Genomic DNA, 17,409 nt, shown 5'->3' with positions numbered 1-17,409 from the left:
TTTTGTGTCACTCGTGGTCCTCAAGGTTAGTACGTGCGATCACAAATGGTCCCTGCCGTTAGGTTCTGTCAAAAACTCTGTTAGTTTGTTGACGTGGCATATATATATATCACAAAACATCCCTGAGGTTCACCCACCTATCACAAATGGTCCTTACGAAAATTTTTAATTTTTAAATTTAAAAATCATAAAATTTTAGTTTTCTTTTTAAAATTATTTATAAATAAAAAAACCATTTATAGAAGGATTTTAATCTTGGCTACGGTCAACATCAAAAGAGGTATGGTTACTATCACCCACCTACCTAGAAGATTTATATCACTAGGGATGTGATTTATCAACAAATATGGGATATATGTCATGGGGTCTACACAACATGTCGCATCTTGACGATGTTATCTCGTTTGGGCCTCTAACAACTCGGTCAGTCAGTAATAAACGACTTCTAAGATATGTGCTGTCGGAATTACAATCATATATTATTTTCTACCGGTGAGGAGAATATATATGCAAAGAGCTTTTATTGAAGGATTTTTAAAATAAGTTTATTTAAAGGACATCTTTGTAGAGCTCACTCCTCATTATATTTCACTAATTTAAAATTTTTATTTTGTAGATATTCATTTAAAGATCATCTCTATAAAAAATAACTTGAATCCAATATCATTTGATCACTCAATTAAATTATTGAAATTCAAGTATTTTCTTAAAGCACCATGTTCATTGATTTTGTTGGTCTCAATTAGATGCCCTAATGATTTTCAATTTGTATGATTTTTTTCAAGGATGATATATGAATGAAGACTTGAAAACTAGACATTTGGATCGTTGAAAAAAAAAATTCATATGATACCCTAAAAGATGTCCCTCAAATAAAATTATTTGAGGAATCCTCAATGAAAGGGGATATATATCTCTTTCAACCTCCTCTCTTTCTCTCTCTTATATAGTACCATCAACCCAGTTGGCTTCCAAGAAGTATAATTGCAGGGGCCCGAAGCTTGTGGTCAAAAGATAGATTTTTGGTATATAGTTGGATTATTTGGGAGGGTGGGTAAGAAGAGAAAACTGGCAAACAATTGTCGGGAGATGCTTTTGTGAATGACCTCATGTAGACAAGCAAAATTGATCTCTATAGTCTTGGGAAGATAATAAGAAGTTTATTAAACCATGGCCTTGGAGCTCAATTGACTTATTGCAGCGGTTCATGTCCACATCCAGCATCTTGATTACGATCACAATTGACAACTAATGGGTGTGGTTGATTTGCTAGGTGAAATGCATCACTAAAACTATTGATAGCGGGTCTTATGACACAACCAACGCTTTCACAATATATAATATGTTGTCACTTTGTCATTTCTTGCAAGAAAGGGGTCATGCTAGCTGTACATAAAATTAATTAAAATGTCCTCTATTTGTTTTTTTAGGACAAAAATATTAAATCAATTTATATTATATGACTAGTAATTACTTATTGTTGGAAGTTTGAAAGCAAATGTCCCATATTGGAGAAAACAAAAGGTTCCGCATGTTTTATAAGCATGAAACCTTAACACCAGTTAAATAAAGGTTGGTGGGCTGATGGGCTTGGTAGTGAAGACTATCATGGTTGGCTTACTTGATTAATATTAATATTTAAATAATTAAGACTTGGGTCTTGAGCCTTGGGGCTTTTGAGTATCTGAAAAATAAAAGAAATATACCCAGCCTGAAAATAAAATAAATATTTTTATTTTTATTTTTCGGATTTCTTTTAGCATAAGTTAAATTCAAACCAGAAAGACTTATCTTTTTGTTTGAATTTGAACAGGTATAACTGATACTAACTACTATTTTGAAGGGTGTAATTCTGTTATAAAACCACAAGTCCTAGGCCATAATACTATGATCTTTTTTCTGAACTATCTCATAGTATTTTAAAATTACTTACTGTATTGGAGAGAAGCACACCAACGTTCGCCAGAATTCAAGGATCCGGTGCTGGACCCTTGAATTATAAATAGTTGAATCCTGGGCCTGTTGAACTTCAAGCACTGAGAAGAAGCGAAATTCTGTCTTTAGGACATTGCAAATACGCAAGTCTCTATCTTCAATAAAAGTCAATATTCTGTACTTAATTTATATTTGCACATTTATACAAATTTCGTATTTTTGCTACTGTTTATATTTTAAGAGTTGTGTAATAATATAGTGATCCTATAGTATAAACACTTATTACATAGAAACCTCTGTGGGTGGCTATTCCAGAAGAAGTTGTTGTAAATAGAAAATTGTAGATTGCATTAACATTTGAAAAGAAATTATCAGAGCTTAATTTGATTGAATATGTTTTTATCAAAACTATTACTAATCCTTCATATTTCTCTCTTACGCTTTTCATTTTTTATGCATGCGGCTGCCTTTGGATCGCTACTTATATAGGTCATAGTTGTTATAGTGAGCTAAAATTTCTGGCCAAGGGAAATTACGAGGTTAACTTGAATGTGGTATTGAAAAGATTATATATGAAAGCAAGTTATAGAAGAGCTGAAACTGTTTTCAAGGGAGGGTAAATCAGCCAAACAAAGTAGGGCAAATATTCAATCAGTCCCGATCTCTTAGACCACAGGAGTCCAAGAGATTGTGGTCACCCACCGTTGGATATTAATCCAATAGTTGAAAAAAGTTTTTTAAAATGAGTACAAGAGTGAGTGAACCGTTGAATTTACATCCAACGGTGAGTGACCACAAATTTCTTGGACTCCTGTGGTCCAAGAGATCAGGACTGAATATTCAATTATGCTCATATTTTTATTCTTCTCTAATATAGAGGTATTTATACAAGTACAAAGATGTGTTAACCCTAAATAAAATAGGAAATATATCTAAATTACAATATGAAGTACATCTCTATTACAATATGACTAAATAATAATTGGTAAGTAACCAAAATTCTAATAAAATAAGGAACCAAAATCCTAACTAAGTAAGGATTCACCAACACTCCCCCTCAAGTTGGGCAAAGATATTTCGCAGGCCAAACTTGACAAGTGAGTCACAGAACACCATACTTGAGAAGCACCAATTGTAGAGAAGGTCTTTTAGTCAATCACGAGTGAAACAAGTGACAAACTAAAGCAAAGTTCGCAGCGAAAACACAAGAGCAAACCCTAAAAAATAGGGCACATAGCAGAACACAGAAGCTCTGTGAGCACGGCAATAGGTAAGGTAGAACACAGAAACTCTGTAAGCATGGCAGTAGATAAGGCAAAACACAGAAACCCTGTGAGCACAACAATAGATAAGACAACACACAGAAATCAAAACCCTGTGAGCACGGCAGTAGATAAGGCAGAACACAGAAACCCTGTGAGCATGGCAGTAGGTAAGGCAGAAGTAAAGGCAAAGGGCAAGGCCACAACAACAACAACGACAACGACCACATCAACAGAAAGCGAAGCAAGCAAAGGCAACATCAACGGTGGCAACATCGACCACAACAAAAACACACCAGCAAAGGCATGAGCAACAATACTGGCACCATAATAGACAGGAGCAACAATACTGGTACCAAACAACAGCAATGCAAGGCACTGGCACCAGCAAGAGCAACAAGGCATGGACATAACAGGCATCATCAACAGTAATCAACATTGTCCCCAACAAGAGCCATAATAGGCAACAAGAGTTATAATAGGCAGGAGCAATAACACTGTCCCCAGTAAGAGACCTAACAGAAACCCTGTGAGCACGGCAATAGATAAGGCAGAACACAGAAACCCTGTGAGCACGGCAATAGATAAGGCAGAACACAGAAACCCTGTGAGCACAGCAATAGGTAAGGCAAAACACAGAAACCGAAACCTTGTGAGCACAGTAGTAGATAAGGCAAAACATAGAAACCTTGTGAGCACGGTAGTAGGTAAGGCAGAAGCAAAGGCAAAGGGCAAGGCCACAACAACAACAACGACAATGACCACATCAACGGAAAGCAAAGTAAGCAAAGCAACATCAACAATGGCAACATTGAACACAACAGAAACACACCAGCAAAGACATGAGCAACAATACTGGCACCATAACAGATAGGAGCAACAATACTGGTACCAAACAACAACAATACAAGGCATGGGCATAACAAGAATCACCAACAGTAATCAACATTATCCCCAACAAGAGTCATAATAGGCAGGAGCAATAACATTGTCCCCAGTAAGAGACTTAACAGGTATGAGCAACGGTACTGGCACCAGCAAAGGACATAGTAGTCAGCAGCAATAATAATGACAAATACTTCCATTATTGCAGAGACAACTTTTCTTCACTCCCCCTCTCCCTTTGAAGAGAAGGGGTAGTCAGAACCATAAGAAAAGTGGCACTTAAGAAACAGGAGCGGACTGACGCTCAGATGTAGAAGAATTAGCCATGGCAGATAGGTAGCTGAATTGCAGCATAATAGATGAGCAGTGGTGTTACTCCCCCTCAAATCCGACTATGTATAAGAGCTGAGATTTGGAGAAAGCAACACTGAAAAATAAAGTTGCAGCACCCAAATAAACAGAGAGACAAAGGCCAGCTAGGAAAATGCTTGGCGAGGGGTGACGAGGCTTGCAGAGGTTTGAGATGGCTCGGTGACCGATGATGAGGCTCACGGAGGAAAGAGATCAGGCCATCAATGGCCAAGGGGTGTGTTGCCCATATGGTGTATATTTAAAAGAGAGGCTCGGCTGTGAGCACAAGAGACTGAAACTAACATGGGCTCAATCTAGTTTTAACAGAAAGCAAGCTCATAGAGATATGAAAAGTACGAGAAATAAGGCAGCAACATGCATAGGTAGAGAGAAAGAAAGGTAATAACTCAACATAAACACGGCAAGGACAAAGACAAGGGTAAAATTGCAGAAAGGTGAGGTTAAAACACATATGAGAGGATGAACAAAAGATGGTGACTATACAAGATGAAGACCCATGATGGGTTAGGAACAACTCTCAATTTGGCAGAGGTTATCACAGGTTAGGAACCTGGCTCTTATACCTTGTCAAACAAAGTAGGGCAAATATTCAATTATGCTCATATTTTTATTCTTCTCCAATATGGAGGTATTTATACAGTACAAAGATGTGTTAACCATAAATAAAATAGGAAATATATCTAAATTACAATATGAAGTAAATCTCTATTATAATATGACTAAATAATAATTGGTAAGTAACTAAAATTCTAATAAAATAAGGAACCAAAATCCTAACTAAGTAAGGACTCGCCAACAAAATCAATATGTTGTATATGGGCTAATGAAATGTTGGAGTAAAATCTCCCAAACACGTTGCAAAAGGTGTATCTTTGAAGGAAGCCAAGAGCTTCGCAGACGATGGCCTTACCACCAAGGAGCTATAATTTGGTATGATAATTGCCTCTTAAAATACTCAAATCAATATTTATTAGGTTTGAGTGACACAATTTGACAGGACCCAATCCAAATTCCGCTTTGGAATCCCAGCCAGACCCTGTACGTGTTCGACACCTGGCGAATGTCTGGCACAAATGACCTATTTGCCCTTCTACACAAAACATGATAAAATAATAAGGTTAACGTCTACCGAAAAATCAGCAGAGTTTCCCTTGTAACTGGCTCAATATTAAAACATTTTCACCTGCCAAACAAGTATATATATATACAACTAACTGCCAGCATATGTATATATACATTCCAACAGTTCAATTCTCAGTCTAGGGCAAAACATCAGAGCAACTACTAAGAATTTACAAAGAATCAATCCTTTTACAAAACAAAAATCCTACATCAAAAGAAAGGCGCGGAAAATGGGAAATGGCCCGGTGCTGGATTCCTGTGCACGTCTACTGCCTGGGGGTGCAAAACATGAAAAAGGGTGAGTGGACCCAAAAACAAAGTTTAGAAAAATAGCATATGAACATACAAACCTCACTGTAAAAAATACAGTTATACAAACTAGCTTATTTTCTTTATTTCTGAAATCAATGCATGTATATAATTATACATTTGAAAACAGTTTAAAACTATCACCTAGGTGTACCCTTATTTCCGTCAATTCCTTGCATCACCATGGGTGACACATACTCGCAGGTCTCAGTGACACGAGGTCAATCCGAGTTGCAACTCGCAGGATTCAGGGGACCGTAGTCCACCTTTATCCGCATTACTCGCTCCACACGAGTTCGAGTACCAAGGAACTCGTGGGGCAACTGTCAAGCATGCTGACTAAACCGAAGGCAACAAATAGAATCCGAAGGCAACATTTAATATCTGGGTACAAGGTGGTTTAAGAAAAAATATAAAGTTTCTGAAGAAAATCTGTTGAATAATTAACTTTCTGTAACCTTTAAAATTCTGCTGCCATTTATTTGATAATTAACGAGCATATCTTTTCTTATATTCTTTAAAGGAGATTTCATTCGGCAGCATGCAACATAAAATATTTCACAGAATAAAACAGCATATAACTGAAACTGAACTGCTTAAATTCATTGATAAAAACAAAGAGTCCACTCACTGATAGTCCGAGCTCGCTGGACCTCTTGAAGGTCCCTCCTACGGGTCAACTGGTGTCCGGGTGCCTGATTCAATGACCATAATATTCTATTAATATAATATAGTATTAAATTAAAAACCCTACCCCCGACTCCTAAAAGTACGTGCGTCAATTTAAATTTATCCCTATGCCCATAAAAGCTTTCCTTCCATGTGGGATAGTTTAGCGGTATCTTGGGACTCAAAAAGCGCTAAAGTCCAAAAAGTCAATCCGGGACCCCATGGGTTTTTGACCTCACAATATTATCCGGAAGCCGCTAGAAGGTCCAATATATCTAGGACACATGTCCCGAGGGTATTGGTGTCGATCGGACGGTCGGATTGATCACAATCGTGTAATCGCATAATTCATAAACCCTAGCCCTAGGGGTTCGCGATTTCGGAGTATCCGGGGCTCCGATTCATGATCCGTCGAATCCTGCACATTTCTAACATTATCTAGAGTCACATATCTAAAATTGATTACAATCCAACGGCTCAACAGTATTGAACCCGAAAATCGCACAACATGGAAAATCGTTTCGAGGCTCAAACGGTATCCAAATTGAGATCCGCGAATTCCTACGCTCTTGTGACAACCTAAGGATCGCATCAATACACAGTGCCACTGCACTATCCTCGCCCATGCGCCGCCACACGCGCCGGCAGCGCTGGGTGTCCAAAGCGATTACGCATTGCCGGAAAATCTCAAAACCACGGCTCCAAACTCCTACCCTAGGTATAAAACCATATTTGGAACCACTTTTGTTTTGGACCTACCCCAAAAACTGACCGGAAGTGGCCGAACACGGAGGCCGAAAACAGGTAGAATTCCAAATTGAAAACTGAGCTAGTTACGGTCAGAATCAATGGAAACCTACCCAACCATCAGCTAGAGCATGGAAAATAAGTAGAAATCCATACCTTACTCGACAAATTTGGAGAAGAATTGAGGGAGAACGAACGGTTGCAAAACTATGCAAAACCTGCTCGTTTTTGGACGGAATTCGGCGAAAACAGCGACGGCTGGCAGCGGAGAGTGGTCGGGACTTGAAGACAGAACCGAGCTGGTCCTGTTGGCACCAACGGCAGGGACAAAGGTGGTCGGTGGCGGAAGTTTTGGTGATCAGAAGGTGACGGGAAGGAGGACAGCGGGAGAGGGAGAGAGAGAGAGAGGAAAACTGAGGGAGAAGAGAGAGAGAGTGAGGGTTTTAATCTGATTTTTCCTAATTACCATTTTGCCCCTCGTAATATTTTAATCGTATTTTCTTCGTTAAAACTCCGATTCGATCCCACTTCGTGTCTATGAACTCATTTCGTCGTACTCTACGCAACGGTGTATGTGAAATTGTCAAATTCCTTTTCGGTCAAAAAGTCAACTTTTCTTTAAGAAATGATTCCAAGGGCAAAATTGTCTTTTCTCATAATAAATTACTAATTAAATAAGAATTTTAGGTTTGGGTCATTACACAATTAATGGAGTATATTTGACAAATTACAAATTCGTTGATACTCCCTCAATGTTTGATCAGGAAGTTGGTCAATTGTTAACCAAATTGTGTATTCATGCTTATGATAGTGATTTTAAGGTTGCTTGCGGGGAGTTAGAAACTGGGATATTGCACTATGGTTTAATTTATGGTGCGGCTCAATGCACTAGTGATCTTTCTAGCCATTATTGTAAAAAATGCCTTAATGTCGCAATGACCGAACTTTTGAAAAAAGTTATGGAAGGAGGAGTGGACTTGCTTATCATGGTAGTTTTTGAGAAGAGAACTTCCATTAATAATTTAGGAAGAATATAAGAGAACCTGCACGTAGGAAAGCAACCTCATTACAACCTTCCCAAGGATACCCTCACGTAGAAAAAACAGTGTCACACGTGCATTGGACTACAAGAGAGTCAAAAAACTAAGATAAAATGAAACAACATAGAGCACAACCACAAGCTCAGCAAATAACATACACCACAATGTAAAACTGTCAAAAAAGAACTTCTATGCTCGCATAGTTCTTTGTACAATGTCAAGAACGTGTCGTGAGCGTCAAAAAACAGAACCAGCAGAAGCACTGTACGCCATCTCCCCCAAATCCAGACAAAACCAAGCACCACTACAAGCCCAATAAAAAGCATCTCACCACAATCAAAGAGAAAACTCCTACACACGCATAGCTCTTTGTACAGTGCAAACCAGTGAGTGTCAGAGCAGAGCCCACAGAAGCACCAAAAACCAACTCCTTATCTCTTAATCCAGATCCCTAATTGACATAGAAAATCCAAAGAAGAGCAGTCAGTCAGCCAAGTACTTGTTTCCTCTGTTATATTGCAGTTTTTGGGTCATGTTGGACTGTTCTAGTGAAGCTAGGTATGCTTGGTTGTAGAGGTGTGTTGTTATCGCTGCTTGAATCATTGAATGGGCTTGAAGGCCAAGTTGGTTATTATTCTAGCAACATTTCTCTGCTGGTATCATGTCGAAGTTTCAATTTTTAGTGGCTATAACGTTGTTATTTTTTGTTGAACGCTCTGCTTGGTAGCTGAGAAAGCTGAGGAAAAGGAAATCAAAAGATGTGTATTTTGAATTTGAGAACGTATACTAGTGAAGGAATTTTATTTTCTCTTCCATGCTCAGTTTAGCAGAGGCTGTTGGTTTCTCAGGTTTTGAAGCAAATTGATTGCCATGGAAAACCTTTTCTAATGTGAAATTAAAGACTATTCTCTTATATTTTAGATTTTCTTGACGGAAAAATAACAGAAATACACAACTGATACGCATGCATAATTTTGCTATGTTCTAATTCTTTGAGTTTGGCTTTATTCTAAACAAATATGCATGTAGCTTAAAAATTATTCCTGTGTCACAAGCTTGTTGTAATATTGTGAAAAACAGGTTGTGTGAGGGTGATAAGTGTTTTTATGTCTGAATCATGCCGTAACATGAAATGCATTAACAGCAGTGATGATAGTATCTTAATATAAGAATCTTATAAGCATGCCTAGGTTCATGAGTCTTTATTAAAACCCATTTAGATGTTGAAGTTTTGCTAGCTTGCATCTGTCATGCATGATATTTAAAGCACCCATTTGAACCAGTTGATGTTGCGTGTTTAGTTGTTGATTATGCTATGGCTGGCTTTCAATCTCTGTATCACAAGACAATAATATATATTTGCACTTATGGTACATGGCTTATGAATTCTTATCTTACTCTTAAATGTTTTGCCTACTTGGTATATATTTGCACTTATGGTACATACCTTATTTATTTAAGAGTTTAATTTCATCTATAAGAAAATAATATACTTGAAATATTTTATTTATCTGAACCTCAATTCAAGTTGCAAGAAATTCAAAAGAGGGTATTTCTGTATGGTACATGGCTTACTCTCTACCCCAACCTTTAATAGATCTTGAGCATGTATGTATGGATTGCTTGTTCTATATTTGTTTTATCAAGCTAGAACAACCTTCTTAGATCCCAAAATTTGCACAGAATCAGTAATCTCACATTCCCTATGCTCTTTCTAACATTGTATAGGCTTATTTCCAATTGTTGGATGAACAATTCTTGTATAGGCTTTTGTTCAGGTTACTAAAGTAGTTATTTTTTGTGCTTTGGCTGAAATTAAGTGGTATCGAAATGGCAGATTAGAACCAGCAAGCAGAAATCTTTGAGTTGAACAATGAAACAGGAAAGATGGTATCAAAATGAATCTAAATGGCCGTATTACTGTCCAGTTTTATATCAAACACGTATTTACTTATGCTGAAATCAATTTTAGGATGGGCATTTGAGAATTTTGGAGTGGCCAAGCCTGCAAATAATATTAGATGTACCAATAGTTCACAAGTCTGTTCGTGATTTGGATTTCAGGCGAGGAAAATGCTTGATGATTGTCTTATGTACACTTAAATACAGGACAACAATGCATAAGAATATGCTATAATCAGATATATGTTTACATTTTGTTGATTGTCGTGATTCGTGTAAGTGTCATTGTTCTTATTTCACATATTTTAAACTATAAATTGGACCTTTGTTGTTTGCAGGTAATAATACAGTCAGAATATTGGGTGCGGGAGTTGTGTCGGCTCTGCTTGTTGATGGTTACAATACAAAGTTTACTAGGCTTTATTGGTGGTGATATCTACTATGTAGTGTTTCATATTTTTTTAACTATAAAAGGGAGACTATTTTTGTCTTTTCCGTCTATAATGAAATACAAATGCATTGCTATTTCTCCACTTTTGGTTTTTTGAGAACATTATAGTGATTGAATTCTAATTGTATTGCTCTATTTTTTATTTTTTTTAATGTGCAATGGGCAACACTTCATGATTTGGATTGATATTCTAAGAGTAATAAAGTGTAATTTCTAAAATCAACATCAGCACTCCATGATAACCGAAGCCTATAATTAGAATGGTCAATAATATTTGTAGGAAGTAAAACCATTTTTGTAGGCACTTCTCCATAAACATGAAAAATGAAGGCATAGACCATAATTTGACACAATTTTTTTTTGATGTGGTAAGTCATAACACGCATTAGTATAATCAAAACCTTTGATGCTATAATGAGTATTTAGCATCAGTGCTAATATATTCCCTGATGTTGTTAAACGTTTAGGCATCAGAGGTCAACCTCTTTTGGCACATGGTAACAACTTACGCATTGGAGATTATGTAAATAGCGATACCGTAAATAATCTTTAGTATCGGATAATATCTAAATCGTATGACTATATCATACTCATCGGTTGCCAATACTTCGGTTCTTAGGTACCTTTAGCAATGGATACTATCCTTTGCTAAAAGTCAATTTTCACATAGTGGTATATAAGTACCCTAAACTATACATATAAAATTAAAGCAATAAATATGTTTATGTTATATTGAATGATATATATATATATATATATATAAGATGAAGATCCTCCATAAAAAGGTTAGAGAGATGTGATCTAATCAAACACTAAAAATAAAAATTTCTTTTATAGCATCCATATTTTTGCCTTCAACTTTGGAGAATCCTTGTGCAAAGAAAGCATTAGCCATAAACTTCATAAAATAGCATATATGGATGTTAGTGAAACAAATAAATTGAAATTCAATAAGAATTATAAGGAAGAGATATACTAAGATTGGAACTCTCCAAGAACCTCGGTTGATGAGCAATTCGTGCTGATAACGTGTTGTAAACTGAAGAGGATTTTGGAGAGAGATTTGGAAGAAGAGAAAACAATGGAGGAACAATTCTCAGGAGCTCAACCATGAGTTCCTACTCATCTAGTCTTGTATATTTCATTCATCTTTGGTGCCTATTTATAGGCATAGAAAATACATAGTTTACTACATAAATTGTAGGTTTCAACTTTCAATCACATCACAAAGGTATAGTGGGAGAGGTAGGTATGACATAGTGTATTTAGGTATGGTGGGAATATGGTGATACATGGTGGGGTGAGTTATATATTAGATAATGGGTATTATGGTGACATCCACTTATCCATGTAAAACATGGATTTACAACAATAATGATTTCATTTGCTTGACTCAAAATAATTGCTTTTTAAGTCCATGGATGGATGATCATTTGGTCATTCACAAGCTGCTTGTTTATACAATCCACACTACTACATTTTACTCTTTGCGCGACGAACAACAGAACGTCGCGCAAAGTCTTATTTAGTCGCACTAAATTAAGCGCGACAAAATATTCGTCGCGCGAAGATCGTGAAGAAAGCCTTTGCGCGACGACGAATAACCCGTCGTCGCGCAAAACTGTGCGACGGGTAAACCATCGTTGCACCAATGGTGTGGAGACGAAATAACTGTTCGTCGCATGAATATTTGCGCGACGACAACGTATTCGGCGCGCGTATATTTGAGCGACGACAAAACGGTTCGTCGCATAATATTTGCGCGACGACAAAGTATTCGGCGCACGTAATTTACGCGACGACAGGGATAGCGCGACGAAATATAATTCGTCGCGCAAAACTTGTTCGGGAGACGTATATGTTCGTCGCAGAACCATTCGCGCGATGAGAAAGGTTTCGTCGCTCATACCTTTGCGCGACGCAAATATCTGTCGTCGCGCAAAATATGATGCGCGACGAAATATTGCGACGCGCAAAGAGACGTATGTATTCGTCGCGCAAGAATTAAAAGTAATAAAAAAGTTGATTTTTTATTTTTTTGACATGTGGGTTTGCGCGACGAAATATAATTCCGTCGCGCAAAAATAATATTACAATTTTTTTTATTTTTTATTATTTATTTTTTTTGTCAATAAAATTGGTTTTTTTTTATTGATTAAATGAAATTGCAATAAAAATAAATTAGAATAAAATTTTGTTATAAAATAAAATAAATGTATTACAAATAAAATAAATGTTTATGATGAAAATAAAGACACTAATCAAATAATGAAGCAAAATCAACCGGGTCGTCGCCAGTATGCGGCTCGGAGGTCTGGGCGTCCACCGGGGCAGTGGTCTGGGCGTCCACCGAGGCAGTGGTCTGGTGGGCATGCTCGGGGTGGACGGGCTGGGAGGTCGGCACATCAAAATGCGGGACTGGAATGCCGGACTGTGCGAGGGACTGCAGAATGACCGACATCTGGCTCTGAAGAGTGGCCACCTGTGCTGTCAAAGCAGTGACCTGACTGTTTGACTGCGCTGATGAACGGGGTCTGGGTTCCCTCCGCCTGGCATTCCCCATCCCTCTACAATATGTCCCCGGTCTCCTCCCTAGAGTCTGATCCAATGTCTCCGTCAAGATATGAAACCCAGCATCCTGTGGAGGATCCACAGACTCGATCGGAGTATCGGGAGGAAGTTGGGAGGCAGACTCCTGAAGAACCAACTGGCTCCTCTCCACCATCGTCGTCTGTTTAGCATAACATAAAATATAAATTCAAACATTCATATAATAACCTTTAAAGTTGAATGCGCAACATAAGAATTAAAATTAAATAATACTTACATGAAGGGACTCGGCCAATTCATTCCCAGGTCGAACATAAACGTCGCCAAAGACGTCGATCTCTGGGAATTTGGACCCCCCCTAAATTGAACACAAGAAGAAAAATATTAGAACGAAAAAATAAATTAAGAATAATGAAAAAGTAAAAATTAAATAAAAATTATTTTATTATTACTTGACGCCGGGCATCCATCCTATAGGAGAAGGGCCTGGAACCCGAATGATGGAGAAGAGTCTTCTTCTTCCTATTGCCCTTATTGACTTTGGCTTTATTCTGTTATACAAAAAATAAAATGTATTAGTTGAAATTGAAATTAAATATAAAAAATTAAATAAACAATAATAAGAAAATAAAAATAAATATAACAAATTACCACAAAAGCGGGCGCCTGAAAATGAGCGCAGAGCCACGCCCAACTATCCTCCCGCCCCTCAAGCTCTTTCGGGCAACCCTCTTGAAGAGCAACTTGCGGATCATCGAACGCCTCAAAATGGTGGTGCAAGTCGCTCTTCCACTGCTTGTACCTCTCAGAGAAGAGTCTGTTGACGTACGCCAACGACTCTTCATCAAGGTCCTCCAAGTTGTAGTTCGTCTGCAATAAATTAATTACATACATTTAAATAATATAAATATAACGTTTGAAAGAAAAAGAATGAAAAGGCCTACATACCGACAACTGGCCGCGAACCTGAGTCTTGGTCTCGTCAGGCATCACCTTCCAAGACTTCCATTGCATCGGGCAATAGCTCCGAATGACATGACCAATGTCGTGGGCCAAGGAGCTATGCAACTCCGCCGTCGGTGCAGCCCGATGTCGCTTGTCGTATCCGATGTTGATACGACTGTTGGTCACCCGGGTGACCTCCGCCGTCTTCAACTGCCGACACGGCCCTCGGGTGTTCCTCTTGGCTGCAAAGAAAGATGACATGAATGTTAAATAAATAACAAATTTAACAATCAAATACACACACACACACACATACACACACACACACACACACACACACACACACACACACACACAAAACAAGAAATAAAAAATAAAATTAACTGGAGAAAAAGGAAAGCTATACCTGGCTGTGACCCCGACGCATCAGTGGATGTGGTCTCGGTGGTGCTGGCGGGCCGATGACGCCGCCTGGCACTAACAGGCTGCGCCACTGATGACGCGGATGAGGCAGGCCCCTGGGACCCCGCAGGTCCAACTGCCAAGTGGTCCATCAGTGCCGGCGCAGTGGCAGGAGATGCTGGAGCAGTGGCAGCAGATGTCGGCTGAGTCAGGGGCGCCGTACTCTGCGTGGTCGTCACCGCCCTACGACGTGTAATCAGGCCTGACATCTGCACATTTTCATTAATACACATACAAATTAATAAAATATACGAATATTTGAAAACACATACAATTTCATTCACATTATTGACCTAGGGTTTGCGAGTTCGGAGTATCCGGGACTCCGATCCACGATCCGTCGAATCGTAGACGATCCAAGAAATACAAGGTACACCATACGTGAGTTTGAGTTCGATCCAACGGTCCGTACATAACAACCCCGGAAATCGCACAATAGGCAAAATCCATTCGAGGCGCAAACGGTAACCAAATTCTAATCCGAAAACACCTATGCGCTCGTGACAACTACAGGAATGCACTAGGACCGAATTCGGGTTGCTACAGAAACCCACGCGCCGCCCCACGCGCCGGCAGCGCGCGGGTGTCCAAAGCGATACCAATCGCCAGAAAATGCTTAAAACTAAGGGGCAAGGTTCCTATCCTAGGTTCAAAACATCAATTGGAGCCACTTTTGTTCTCGGACATACCCCGAAAAATGGCCGGAAGTGGCCGGAATTGAAAATCAAAATCCGGCCGAAACTTAGGGTTTCAAATTAAGTGCCCTAGTGCAACAAATTCAGAAATCCTACCCAACCATCAGCTAAAGCGTTAAAAATAGGATAGAAACCATACCTCAGTTGTCGGAATTGGTCGCCGGAGGAGGGAGAATACGGCGGAGCCGATTCGATGAAAACCGAAGAACTCGCAGCGGCTGGCTTGACGGCGAAGGCGGGGGAGCTCCGGGGTACCACCAACGTCGCGGGCGCGGTCCAAATCCACCGGGGTAGGAGGCTGAGCTGACGGCGGGGAGAGAGACGGCGGGGAGAAATTTCAGAAATCTGGGGAAGAAGGAGGCCATCGCGTGGTTTCTGAAATTTTATTCGTTTTTGCGCGACGAACCCAAAGTAACGTCGCGCAAGAAATTTTAAATGGCTATTGCGCGACGAAAAATAATTGAGTTCGTCGCGCAAAGTCATTCATCCGCCAATATTGCGCGACGCACAAATGTGAGTGTTCGTCGCGCAATGTTGGCAGTCCGCCAAAATTTGGGATTTAGGGTTTAGCGGGCGAATTTTTATTCTTGCGCGACGCACAAGCATATGTTTCGTCGCGCAATGATGGCGGCCGCCAAAATTTGGGATTTAGGGTTTAGCGGGCGAGATTGAAATCTTGCACGACGTACATTCATATGTTTCGTCGCGCAATGTTGCGAATAGCCTGAATTTGGGTACTAGGGTTTGCGCGACGCATACCACAGCGTCGCGCAAAAACTCGAAAAAAAAATGACATGATGTCTGTCCAATGAGACAGGGCTGGCTGAGATTGCGCGACGTACTACTAGCGTCGCGCAAAATCTCAAAAATGTCATAGTCTGGCTGATATTGCGCGACGACGTTAAGAGGTTTCGTCGCGCAATACCTCGCAAGAAAATTTCCGCTAAGTGTCCAGGGAGGAAGACAGTCAAATGTGAAATGGCTGATATGGCGCGATGAAGGGAATCTAATGCGTCGCGCAAGACCTCGCAAAAAAATTTCCGCTAAGTGTCCAAGGAGGGACAGAGTGAAATGTGAAAGTTATGGCTGGTATGGCGCGACGAACTGACTTGTATTCGTCGCGCAATTCAGTCCTTGGGGCCTTGCGCGAGCAAATAAGTTTATTCGTCGCGCAAACCCTTTACCCTAAACCCTAAACCCTAAACCGCAGAAACCCTCAACCCGAAACTAGTTTTCATGATCCAACCGGCAAACTTGTTTTTTTACACTTCGAGATCGTATATGCCAAAAATCGACAAAAACAAAGTTTAAGAGATCGAGTAACAGCACGAAACTTATCGACGGTTGTAAATGAAAAGTCATGATTTAACGGTTATTTTAGCTCTGATTTGTATAATTTTTTGCAGCTACTTTTCTTTACCCTATTTGAATACAATTAGTGAATTTGATCTTCAATTTCAGATGTTTACACTAGGGTGATATGACATAAGGTGATGTTATATTTAACGAACGTATAAGTAAACTATTTATTGTTTGTGAATATATGGTTGATATGGCAAACGCATTCTACAAAAGTAGTTTCAGCAATCCAGCCGTCAAACTCGTTTATTTGTACTTCGAGATCTTACACCCCAAAAATCGAAAAAATAAAACATTCAGAGATCAAGTAACGGGACAAAACTTTTGAACGGTTATAAATGAAAACTGATGATTTAACGGTTATTTTAACTCCGATTTTGATGAATTTTTACACCTACACTCCATGACCCTATATGAATACAATACTCTAACTCGATCGTCAATTTCAAATATATATGTGTATATGTAATATATATTATAAAATGATATATATTTGCGCGACGAACATAGTTTTATCGTCGCGCAAACTTTTGCGCGTGACGGAAGACACGTTGTCGCGCAATGTTTTAACTTCACGCGACTAGTGTATTTTGGGACGTGCAAACTTTGCACGACGAGGTTTTCTTCGTCGCGCAAGGGTTTTATATTTTGCAAAATGTTTATTGTCAATAGTTTTCAAACTCTATATAAAAATGTTTATTGAT

The 17,409-nt window shown here is 39.1% G+C and overlaps 1 protein-coding gene across 1 annotated transcript; it reads right to left on the bottom strand.

Annotated features, from left to right (window-relative positions):
* Positions 13,629-14,406, bottom strand: LOC109949993. The gene is made up of 2 exons (XM_020567284.1): positions 13,896-14,406; positions 13,629-13,795 (listed from the first exon to the last, which is right to left on the bottom strand). The coding sequence occupies exons 1-2, from the start codon at positions 14,136-14,138 to the stop codon at positions 13,682-13,684; spliced, it is 357 nt and encodes a 118-aa protein (XP_020422873.1). The 5' UTR covers positions 14,139-14,406; the 3' UTR covers positions 13,629-13,681.

This window comes from Prunus persica, chromosome G6 (genome assembly GCF_000346465.2).
Source record: "Prunus persica cultivar Lovell chromosome G6, Prunus_persica_NCBIv2, whole genome shotgun sequence".
NCBI lineage: Eukaryota > Viridiplantae > Streptophyta > Magnoliopsida > Rosales > Rosaceae > Prunus > Prunus persica.
Note: the sequence above shows the minus strand (reverse complement) of the source record. Positions and strands in the feature narration are given on the sequence as shown.

Bases quoted from the DNA above. Each gene is read 5' to 3' on its own strand.
- LOC109949993 (XM_020567284.1), bottom strand. From the start codon at position 14,138: ATGTATGTAATTAATTTATTGCAGACGAACTACAACTTGGAGGACCTT. The intron at 13,796-13,895 runs GTAATTTGTTAT...TTTGTATAACAG, and splicing joins TTCAGGCGCCCGCTTTTGTG to AATAAAGCCAAAGTCAATAA.